At 53.7% G+C, this 11,922-nt stretch overlaps 1 protein-coding gene across 7 annotated transcripts in view; it reads left to right on the top strand.

Annotated features, from left to right (window-relative positions):
- The first annotated feature begins 6,755 nt into the window (after positions 1-6,755).
- CHD4 (chromodomain helicase DNA binding protein 4) overlaps positions 6,756-11,922 on the top strand; it is a 30,419-nt gene continuing 25,252 nt past the window's right edge. For all 7 annotated transcript variants that reach the window (XM_047865264.1, XM_047865262.1, XM_047865265.1 and 4 more), the window contains exons 1-3: positions 6,756-6,909; positions 7,784-7,961; positions 11,617-11,738. In XM_047865264.1, coding sequence (XP_047721220.1) covers positions 7,862-7,961; positions 11,617-11,738 — 222 coding nt within the window. In that variant the 5' untranslated portion in view covers positions 6,756-6,909; positions 7,784-7,861. The remainder of the gene's footprint in view (positions 6,910-7,783; positions 7,962-11,616; positions 11,739-11,922) is intronic.

Raw genomic sequence — 11,922 nt, 5'->3', positions numbered from 1 at the left:
ATTCCTACTGGGTTGCCACCTGGGGTCCCATGGAGGAAATGGGGGGGGGGTGTTTAATCTCACAACATGGACTTTCTTCTTCACTCTTAGGAGACCCTGAGACAGAGGGAGGCTGGGTGGTCACCGTGCCATATCCTTTCCAGAGGAGATAGCACTGAAAAGTGCAGTTTCTCACACAGGCCTTGGGGAACACAAAGGCTCTCAGAACTTCAGAATCGAACCAACCTAGGCGGTACTAATTTCAGCTCTGTCACTTCTTGACAATGTGACTTTAGCAAGACACTTAAACTCTCTGAACCTCTGTTTTCTCCTCTGTGAAATGGGGACCATAGTATCTACTTGTTGGGTTGTTGAGAGATCCATGAGATCACCTTTGAAGGGCACCTGAGAGAAATCCCATAAGGGGGAGCTCTCTTTTCAACAGGAGTGTGGGGAGGAGATGCTATTGGTAAAGTCTGTTTGTGATGCCCAAGGGGAGTGTTTCTGGAAGGCAGCAAGGGCTCCAAGGTGAATCCTCACCCAGACAGAGCTCTGCCAGCAATCAGAACTAGGGCCAGGGGATGGGTGGGCAAGGCAGGCTGGGCAAGTTTCCATGGTGCTAGGTCAAGTAGACAGTTTCCAGGGGCAGGCACTAGCCTGTTGCCCTCTGGGGGCACTCTCTCCCCACTAGGCCTAGTAATGTCCATCCCACAGACAGAGGAGTCTCGGGTAGAAAAGTGCCTGAAAGGGAGAGGAGAGGGGGCATGGGATGAAGAACCAAGCAAAGGAGAAAGGGCAAGAGAGGAGGCTGGAGGGGAAGTAAGGGCCCAGGCAGGCACAGGGTGGGGCCCGGAGAGGGGCCTAGGGCAGGAGGGCGGGAGAGAGCCCGGGAGGGAAAGCGCCGAGGAGGGAGGAGGGAGGGACAGGGAGGGAGACCAGCGGCGCTGACACAGCCTCGATGTGTGGAACGGGCTGGGGTTTGGCCCACAGGTCAGGCGTCTGGCAGTATTATGGGATGGAGAGGCCTTAGGAGACAGGGAGAGTATTATGGGCTGGAACAGCCTTAGGAGACTGGGGAATATTATGGGCTGGTGAGGCCCGGATCCAACTGGAGGCGGGAGGAAGGGGTGCGGGGCGGGAAGGGGGGGTGGTGGTGGAAGGGAATATTATGGGCTGGAGGCCTCCTGCGACCAGAGGCAAGAGTATTATGGGCTGGCAAGGCCTTCGGTGGCCAGAGGGGGGAGCAGCGGGGGATGGCACCGGCTGCATGTGACTGAGGGGGGGGGCCAAGTTGGGGGGGTGGCGAGTGGGGGTGGGGGAGTATATTATGGGATAGCTCTTTGTACCTACTGCGGGGACTGCTTCTCCAGAAGATATTATGGGATGTCGTGTGTGGGAGGGGGAGTGGGGCTGGGGGGATTATTATGGGATGGTGGTGCAGAATGGGGAGGGCCTGAGGAGCTCTTCTCCAGCCCCCCCACCCCTTACTCTCTTTCCATCCACTCTAAGGTCTGCCTTCTCTCTCAAACGGTCCAAGGGGAACACCTGAAATGCACCCCCACTACACACGCACACACTTTGAGCACCTCAACCCATCCTAGGCATCTCCCCTGACTAGCAGACACCTCCAGGGTGCTCAGGGGGAAAGGCAGCCCCTGGAGAATGGGGAGCAAGCCCCAAAGCAGGGCTGTGGTGGCCAGTGGACCACACCTCCCACCTGCACGGTGTCCCCTTGGCTTCCTATCCCCTTGGGCCACTCTCCTCCCTCTTCTTCCTCCACAAAGTGGGGGCCCTTGATCCTCTTCCCCTCCCCCCTCCCCTCCATTTCCTCTCCAGCTCCCTCCACAGCCGTAACCAGTAAAACAGGCGGCCAGCTATTATGGGATGGCTGCTCCCGGCAGCTCTGCAGGGAGGGGGCGGTCACCGCGGAATGTCTCTTGTGGGTGGCTATTATGGGATGGCCGCCTCTCTTTTTTGGGGGGGGGGGGCTAGCAAGGAGAAGGATTATTATGGGATGTGCCCTGCACAGCTGGGTGGGGCTGTCCTGGGTAGGTGAAGCTCTGGGGAGGGGTGGGGGGTGGGGAAGGAAAGGAAGGAAGAGGGAGGGAAAGGAGCTGTGGAGGGTGGGGTGAGCCCTGGAGCCAGACCTGAGGCCTGGCAAGAGTAACTGGCTGGAGAGGTTCTTCTATGACAGATGTTTGAAGGGGCCCCTGGGGCAGGCTGGAGCTGGTCAAATTTGAACCCTGGACACCTGGGTCCTTTTGCAGCTTGTGAGCTGCATGGTCGCTGAGTCCAGGGCCAGCAGAGCTGGGCTGGCGGTGAGAACGCCTGCGTTCTGGTGTTCTGGCTGTGTGGCACATCAGTGGGAGTGGTGCTCCTGGGTGAACACAGTACCCAAGTACTCTCCTCCCCCTTGGCCTTCCTGGATTTTGAGCCTTGGGACCATAGCTCGGGTGGCAAGGTTGGGCCAGGGGGGCTTTGCAACCTTGCAGTCATACCCAGGAAACAGAGACTCTGTTGGTTTCTGAGGGGCAAATGCCTAGCCTGTCACTACAGCTCTCCGCCCCCCCCCCCCCCCCCAAGCCCTGCGCGACCTGCATCCTGTCTAGCCATCAGAATGCACTGTCACTGTGGCTTTTTTTTTCCCTATGTTGTCTTTCCAAACTCCTTTTCTGATAAAGCAGAACACTGGTCTCTTAGACCTCTTATGTGCAGAGTTTCTGGGGCTTACACAGAACAGAGATGCAGAGAGAGCATGTGCTGAAAACTCCATGGACAACCCACTCTGAGTGTTATTCTAGGTTCTTCTGTACCACGGGATGGAAACAGAACTCTAAGGTAACCGGCTAGAGAGGCTGTCCCCCTGGGTGCGTTAATCAGGAGATTATCCCACCCTTAGTCTCTGTGGGCCAATCATGCTAGTGGTTTATTTATAATTTATCTGGAAGGGTAGCATGGGGCCAGGGTAGGGAGTGGGGGAGCATAGAAGCATAAAGACCACAAAAGCAATACATAAACACACACATCCCAGCCTTCTCTGGAATTCAAGAAGAGAGAAAGGGATTCTAACATTCTTGTGGCGGTAGCAGGGAGAGGTGGGGAGTAAGATGACAAGGGGATAAGTGGGTAGAACTTGCAGGGATAGGGGCAGGGAGGGCTGTGGGGGACAAAAGCTATCAGTGTTTATATCACGCACAAAGCTGTGACTACCCAGTTATAAAACTGTCTTCCTGGTTTACATTACGAATCATTGTAGTAATGTGGTATATATATGATGAAAAGTCTGTGGGGCAGATGGAGATATTACAGAAGGGAATTTGAGGCTGAGAGGCAGGCTGGATCCCCTAGAGAAAAGGGGAGAGAGGAGGGCACAGTAGATACTTGCAGCTCTGTATACAAAGGAGTTAAAAGAAGGTATACCCACATTATGGTATCTTAAAAGAGCTCCCTCCTCTCCCCTAAAGGAGTACAAGGTTCATCTTTAGTACTTGGAACAATCATGGGGGAGGATTTGCACAAATGAATGGGGCCCAATCTTGGTGTCATGAGAATTGAATGAGGAAGACTGTGGCAGCTTTGCAGAATGGGGGTAAGGGTCTGCATACCACATGGATGTGGCAAAAGGATTGTCCAGGGAGTTAAGTCAGGCAGGAGTTGGTGGAAAGATGTATCAGCATCACTTGTGCTCCGCTTAGAAACAAAGGGATGTTGACTTCCTAAAGCAAGCTCTTGTCTCTCCTGAATTTATTTGTCCTTGCCAGATCTCCAGCCCTGGGTTCCAGGAGGAGGGCAGAGTCCTGTGGCCAGGCCCTTTCTCTAGGAAAGTTGAGATTAGGAGGGCAACACAGAGATGGTGTAAGGTTGATCCTACTCACGTCTGATCAGGAAGGCCCCTCCTAGGAGGAAGGTCAAGTTTCTCTTCAACCTGTCCCACTGCCACAGGTCTTGGATTTGTGTGAAAAAGGCATATGAAAGCAAAGACAGACATGCTCTCGGGCTTGGGGGTTCAGAGCAGCCAGGCAGTGGTGATGGGACACTCATTTTCACTTGGATCCTGGTTCTCTGGGGATCAGAAAGAGGGCAAAGTGACAGGTTTATGGGTTCAGGTTCTCTGAGAGCTAAAGGGTTTTAAGATTGGGCTCTTGGACTTTCTAGGGCTGGGTCCCCAAGGTACCCGCAGGCCCAATTAGGGAAGGGGAGGGTATATGTTGAAAGGCTACCTTGTGACAAAATTGAATGAAGAAGGCATCCTGGAATGCTGACTTGTACATGGGAGGAGGGAAGATGGTGAATATTACACATCAAAGGGATTTTTTTTTTTTGGATGGAGAATGAGGCTGCAACAAGATGAGGTCATGATCTCATGGTTCATGAGTTCCAGCCTTGCGTCCAGCTCCGTGCTGAGTGTGGAGCCTGCTTGGGATTCTCTCTCCCTCTCTTTCTGCCCTTCCCCTGCTTGCTCTCTGTATCTTTCTCAAAATAAATAAAAATAAACTTTAAAAAAAAGGAGGGCAGATGATATTATAGGATTTCAGTATTAGAAACACTGGATAGTTGAACATTGCTTTCCAATGAAAATCCCTTAGTTTGGTAGGGAACAGATGGGAGATATCTTGATTACCCATCTATATTGTAAATCCTTTTGGAATACCTTCCACCCTCTAGAAGGACTATTAAGAACCTCTACTGGGATCTGATCTCTTCTCTCTCTCTCTCTCTCTCTCTCTCTCTCTTTCTCTTTTAGTTTATTTATTTATTTTGAGAGATAGAGCAGGAGAGAGGCACACAGAGAGAATCCCAAGTAGGCTCTGCACTGCCAGCCCAGAGCCTGACTCGGGGCTTGAACTCACGAACCATGAAATCACTACCTGAGCCGAAATGAAGAGCTGGATGCTAAACTGACTGAGCCACCCTGGAATCTGATCTTTCCTGAGATCAGTTGGGATTTGTTTTATTCTCTGTAACAGGAAATGGGAAATAGCACTCAGTAGTTCTTCCTGGACACCGGATATTCTATCTTCTTTCATAGTTTGATGGATTATTTATACTTCTTGGAGGGAGGCATCTGGGGTCCTTGCATTCCCCATGGTGTCCAGCTTGGTGCCTTACTAGGTACACAGTTGTCGACGTCTGTTGGATGAACATGAGTAGTAGCAGTGAGTGAGTAGAGGGAAAGCAGGTCTAGACTCTTGGTATCTATATAGAAGGATCCTCATTTCACATTATGGTGGAATGTCCATCCATAGGAGTGACCCACGTGTGTTGATGAATGGACCACCTGACCTGGGGGAGGCAGGGTGAGGTGGGAGGAGGACTGCTGGAATGTTGAGAAATAGTCTAAAGACTCCTTTCTAAAATAGGAGTTTATAATTATTATGGGATGCTGTGGGTAAATTAAACTTTATCTAAATGGCTTATTTGGCCAGCATGGTATTTGATTGGTCTTACTCAAAACTAAGAGCTGGAGGTAAGTATCTGGAGAATAACTGGATTTTGGTTGGATTGCATGGGACCCTGGGTTGACTCTCAGTTCCTGAGTGTCTGGAAATGGTGAGATGAGGAAAGGTAGGGTTTGTCCTAGACAGCAAGAGGCTTTATGCCAGGATACTGCTTTGGCCCAGAAAGGGATGAAGGTGTGTACAAGTTGGGGCGGGCACAGGGCAGTGTGGGTAGCCTGCTTCACCCTTGTGGCTCTGGTTGTTAGAATAGACTGACAGCCAGTGGAGGTGGGGGAGGTATGACTATGAATATTATGGGATGCCTGGCTGGAAAGGTATAGGGGTGGTGGCTGGAGATGAAGCATTATGGGATGTGAGGCTGGGTTGTGCTAGGAGTATTATAGTATGTCTGGTGGACCACAGGCTCCTTGACATTATTATGGGATATCAGGGTGTGGGGTAGGGGAGTAAAATTACGGGATATCTTTCCAGTGTTAGAGGAAAGGAGATTAGATGACCATCTCTGTAGGGTGCTGATCGTTATGGGATATGTCTTTGACAGGGAGAAGTGGTTATCATGAGCTGGGGAGTTAGAATGAAATGTGTGAAGGTTGAGGGTGCTGGTGTGAGGATCTAGACCCTAGCCTGAGCTGCCCTCAGCCCCTGCAGGCTAGGGGGTTGGTTATTATGGGATGCCAGTATAGAAAGTAGGAAACTGATTATTACGGGATGTGTGTGGGAGGAGGCCGAAGTGTCCGTTGTTGTAATGTGGTGGGGGGGTGCGTTTCTGACTATTATGGGATATCAAACTGGGGGTGGATGAAGAGTGGTTATTATGGGATGTCTGTGGGGGATGGGGATGAATATTATGGGATGTGAGGCTGAAGTGCTGGGAGGGGTGCTTATTATGGGATGGCCATGAAAAGGAGAGGTGACGAATTATTATGGGATGTCAGCATTAGGGCCAAGAGTGAAGAAGTTGGCAAAGGGTGGCTATTATGGGATGTCTGAGGTGGGGAAAGGGTTAGTTGCAAAAGGTCTGCAATATTATGAGATGTCAACAGCCTTGGCATATAGGTGTATGGAGTGCGTGTGTGGTGGGGGTGGTGTGTGTGTGTGTGTGTGGGGGGGGGGGTGTCCGTGTGTATTATGGGATGGCCAGGAGGTGGGTGGTTGCCCGGGTGACACGCGCGCGCGCGCTCGAAGGGGGCGTGGCCAGTGGTTGCCTGAGCGACGAGGGGGCGGGGGTTGCCCGGGAGACCTAAGGAGGAGGGTGGCGGTAGTGGAGGGGGGGTTAGAGTTGGTTGAGGTTATTATGGGCTGTCCGTGGGGGGGCGGGGCCTGTGCGGTGGGATTTCCCGGCCGGTGTTTCGGGCCCTTTAAGAGGCGACGCCGGAGCCGGAGCCATTTTCCCCCCTTCGGCCGCGGCGAGGAGGAGCCGGAGCGGGAGTGACACCGGGCCGGACCCAGCGCGACCTGCGGCGGCTCCGGGGTGAGGAGAGCGCGGGGTTCCCAAAGAGACGCCCCTCTCAGCCCGACCAGCCCCCAGGCTCATCCCTCCACCCACCCCTTCCTCAGACGTCCGGGACTCGCGGACCGCCCCCTGCTTGGAGGAGCTGACCCTTCCTTTCCTTGGCCTGCAGGGCGCCCTGCCCCCCCCCCCCCCCCCCCGCCCTAAGCCGGCCGGAGTCTTGCTCCCCTCGACTCCCACCTCGGGCTTGGTCTCCCACAATGCCCGGCGCCCGCCCCCTCGCCCTTTGCTCACTTGCCCCCCGGGACACGTGGCCCGGCCCCCTGCCTGGTGGGCGCTCCCTCGGCCCCCACGTCCCTACCTCCAGCCCCCTGGAGCCCTGAGCCTCCACGCCCCCTCGGCCCCGCGGCTCCTCTGGAGAACCTGAGTTTGTCCCAGAGGACAGCCTTTGGAGAGCTGCCCTGTCTGGGGACTGGCCCCTCCCCAGGCGCAGGGAGGCGCCCCCCCACCCCCAAGTGACCTTGTGTCCCCGAGCGCCTCGCTGCCTGCCGCCTCCCCCGGCCCCCCCCGCGCCGCGGCCACTCGGACACCCCCTCCCCCCGTCACACCCTGCTCGGTCCAGCCCGGTTTCTCCCCTCCCCAAGCCTGCACCAGCCTGCCCTCGGGGGCGTCGCTCCCGCTCATCTGGGGGGGCTCCATTTGGGGAGCCGGCTTCCGGGCTGCCCTCGAGGAGTGTGGAACTAAGTTCAGCCTGAGTGGTTCGGGTGCCCTGCTAGGGTGGCTGGGGTGGGGGGGCCGCTGGTGGTGGTGGGCGGAAAGAGCGGGTGGGTGTGGGGGAGGGGGACAGTGCGCGTCACTGACTGTTCTCTCTTTCTTCCCCCCCTCCCCCGCACAGTGACTCGGGCCAGTGTAGAGGGCCCCAGGCCGCAGGCAGGAGCAGCTGGGCCAATTCCCTGGCCGGGAGCGGAAGGGGATGGCGTCGGGCCTGGGCTCCCCGTCCCCCTGCTCGGCGGGCAGCGAGGAGGAGGATATGGATGCACTTTTGAACAACAGCCTGCCCCCACCCCACCCAGGTAACATCTTCCCCAAGGGCCCAGGGCAGGAAGGAGGCATTTGGGCCCTCCCTAGCGACTCTGGTGAGGCAGGGTTGAGTTTCTCTCTCTCTCTCTCTCTCTCTCTCTCTCTCTGTGCAGAGTCTGAGGTGGAGGGCATCCGAAGGGAGTGGTTCCCTTCTGCGGAGCTCTTTTGGGAGGGGGTGGAAGCCATGTGCCTCCTGGGCTCTGGGACCAAGATGCAAGCTTGCTGCACTGTCTGGTCTTCAGGAATGCTATGCAGGTCCCCGTTGAGGGAGCTCTCTGGGCTGGCAGACCTTACCTTGTGTGGGTCCTTGGAGAAATGCAGGTGGCTGGGACCGCGGGGGGCTGGGGGTGGGGTGGGTGGGGGTGGGTGTTGAGGATTGCTTGCTGGAGACCAGCCGGGCATCTGTGTAAGCAGGATCTTGTGGTTGCTGCTGTGGAAAGGAGAGAGGGAGTGCTGGTTACTCTCTATCTGATTATTTTTAGCTTCTGATCAGTTACCGGTTTTCTGTGCTGTCTCAACTGTGTGAAGTTTGAATTGCGCTCCTCAGCTGGGTTGTAGAGCGCTTTTAGCCTGCAGATTGCTGGAATGTTTCGAGTGGGGAAATGATGGGGGCTAGGGGTAGGATGTCACAGCCTGAAGGTTATACTAGGGAGCACCCCCTTTCTCTGGCAAGTGGAAATAATCCAGACTTTTTTTTTCTTAGAGGCTTCTACCTCTGCGCAGGTAGCCTGGGGTTTGGGCTGGTGGCCTGAAGTGTTTGTGTAGGTGTGTTGGGGGTTGTTCTGTCTGTGTTTGGGGGTGGCTCCTTGGACTGGCCAAACTCGTATGGTTATAACCATCCTGCCTGATTGGAGTAGCCCTTGTCTGTTCTCAAATGGTGATTGATGTCATGCATCTAAGTGGATGTCTCTCTCTCGCCTGTATTTCCTTTTTCAGAGCCCTTAGCTAAGTCACCTATTTGTTTCCTTGACCTTTTTTTTTCCAGGTGTTTGTTTTTTTGGTTTTTTTTGACATGCCATTTCTTTATTCTCTCTGTTTATATTTACTTATTTTTTTTAAGTTCCAGAGCTTGCTGGTTCTGTTTTTGTTTCCCATCATTTTTCACTTCTGCCTTCTTCTTAGCTCCAGCAGCAAGTTGAGGTGGTCTGAGAAAGATGTTTCTACATTGGGCATTTTCTAAGTGGAAAGTCTTCATTTGAAACTGGGGTCTCTTTGGAGAGGGGCAGTCGTGTTACTGAGTCTTCAGCTGTTGGGATGAGAAACTTAGGCTTGAATCTCATCATCCTTGTGTAGGGCAAGGTGGCAAATTTCTGTGCTGTTGCCCGAGGTGGGGGTGGGGTGGTGGTATTAGTAACCTGACCTGATCCTTTCTGTGAGGGGCGAGAGAAGTAGACTAGTGCTATCTAGCCAATATTGGTTCCACATCTTGGCTTCCCATTGGGCCCTTGGTCTGGGGCTGCCCCCCCATGTTGATTGGGAGCTGTGCAGGCTCCCAGGGTGAACTCTGCCCCAAGCTGTAGCATGACCCAGTTTTTCCACTTGCCACACCCCATTCCTGCCCCTTTCCCAAATCTTCTTTTATGTCTCAGCCACTTTGCCGCTTGTCATGTCAGCACATTATCTGCCTGAGAAGTTTGGGGGTCTTATGTGGATGGGTGTCCCCTTCACTTGCTTGGGTTTGTCCTTGTGCCCAGCTCCAGCTTTTATGGAGGGGAGGAGGACGAGGAACCGAAAGATGTCACTGATTAGTGAGGGGGACGACATGGGGATTGCTGGGGAGCAGCCTTAAGAAAATGGTTCTTTCTGGTAAGATCCAGGCTGGTGTTCCTTTCCCAAGGGAATGGGAGGGGCTTTCTTGTGCCTGGCCTGATCCTGGGCTGAGTGGGGGGAGGCTGATGGTGCTTTGTCAAGCTTAATGTCTCATGTTCCCTAGTATCTGCCTTGCTCAAGAAGGGCGGAGTCAGAAGCATATTAGGGCTAGTTCTGGGGGTCAAGAGCGAAGAGCATGTGTAGAATTGAAGGAAGCATATTATTGTCCAGCACTGTCCAGGTGCTGCTCCTTTTTTCTTGGTGTAGACATCACTCCCATATGTTGGATAGGTGGCTCCTTCTAATCCGTGAGAGGTGGTTTAGGATCTATTGCTTGGACTCTTGGGGAAGGTAGGTGGTGAGGAGGAAACTGAGTTTCAGAGACTTCTGGTGGGTTCCTATTCCTCAACGTAAATCTTTTGGATATCAGAAATTTGAGGTTTTATGTTCTGACCGCAGCTCTACTGAGCCTTTGTTAAATCTTAGTACTGATGATTGAAACAATTATGATTGAGGGAGTAATCTCGTCCCTCTTGTAGTATTACCTTCATGTCTGTCTTGGATTTCTTTGCGTAGGACATTAGAGTGGCCTCTTGAGAACTGTGTCATCCCAGAATAGGTGTTAGGAGAAGTGGCATGTGGACTTGGGGCCAGGTAGTAATTTGGGAAGTCTTTGTGAGGGTAGTCTTTCCCCGGCTACCTCTATCAACCCCACCCCCCTCCCCTGCTACTTCCTGTCTGTCCTATGTTGGCAGCTGGGTGCCCTGGGCTGGCTTCTGCGGTCAGGAGCCATTTTCCCTCTCTTCAGTGGGTGAGGCACTCCCTCCTTCTCTCCACTCCCTTCTCCACTCCCCCCCCTCCCAGGGCGGGGGTGGCTTAGGAAGAAGGAGAGAGAGGAGGGAGGAGGGAGCTGGTGTGAATATGTGTTAGTTACAAAGGAAGCTGCCTCCTGGCCTTCTCCTCCCCCTCTGTGCCCCTTCCCACCTATCCCTGCCCAGGAGCTCTCAGTATTACCCCAGGCTTTGTGTGTGCTCCCAGCCAGGGGAGGAGGTGGAGCCAGATGGGAGGAGGATGGGGGGGGGGGGCGGTGTGTGTATATGTGTGTGTGTGTGTGTGTGTGTGTGTGTGTGTGTGGAGGGGATGGTGACAGCTGGGCTGATTTGGGCCCCTGGGGAGAAGAGGCTACTGACCCAGGAGAAGCTGGGAGGAACAGTGGAGCTGGAGATGGGGAAAGGAAATTATGTTTGAGAGTGGGTGTGATATTGGGCTGGCAACTGAACCTGGGGCTTGGTGGGGGGGTGGGGTGGGGTTGGTGGTTTTGAGCAGTGATGACCCAAAGTGGGGAGTGAAGGGTGTGGTTTATGGGACCCCTGAACTGATACCATTCTGGGAATGTTGTGAAGGTGTATTCTGTTGTTTCGGCCTTCTGGGTAGGACCTTTCATTCTCACTCCCTGGTTTATAGAATACTTGGTGGCCAGTTACAGGAGAGCTAGACCTATTTCTTTTATTTAGTTAACTCTCAGCAGCTTGATTCAGCTGCACTGGTGAACATACAGAGGACTCCTCTATTAGGTATGAGGGAAAGGAGGCAGGGGTCTGGACAGCTGCCTGAGGTGGGCCTGCTCTGGCCTGGCAGGCCTATTTCGGGTATATACAGCTCTCTCTTTGTCTGTTTTTGTCCTGAGTATCAGCTTCCTTCTGTGGAGAGTATAGCAGTTCTCTTCAGTGGAATCTGGGACAAGAGGTGGGGGAATAAAGTCTAAAGCCTCTGGATTAGGCTCTAACCTTTTGCTATTGATCTATTCTCTACCTACCTTTCTCTGCCAACTATGTGTAGAAAATGAAGAGGACCCAGAAGAGGATTTGTCAGAAGCAGAGACTCCAAAGCTCAAGAAGAAGAAAAAGCCTAAGAAGCCTCGGGACCCTAAAATCCCTAAGAGCAAGCGCCAAAAAAAGGAGGTGAGTGGGTGACTGGATGTTTTGGGGAATAAGAGGAAGAACAGAGGAGCTCTGTGAAAGGTTGAGGTGGGGGGGGGGGGGGCGGTGGCGTGGCATTTGTTTCTTCTGGAGTGGTGGGCCAGGTCCTGGGGATGAGCCTCAGGGCTGTCCTGAGGTCAGCATGTGTGTAGCATGTGTGTGTCTG

Source organism: Prionailurus viverrinus, chromosome B4 (genome assembly GCF_022837055.1).
Source record: "Prionailurus viverrinus isolate Anna chromosome B4, UM_Priviv_1.0, whole genome shotgun sequence".
Lineage (NCBI taxonomy): Eukaryota > Metazoa > Chordata > Mammalia > Carnivora > Felidae > Prionailurus > Prionailurus viverrinus.
The sequence above is the reverse complement of the archived record's forward strand: the minus strand, read 5'-3'. Positions and strand labels throughout refer to the sequence as shown.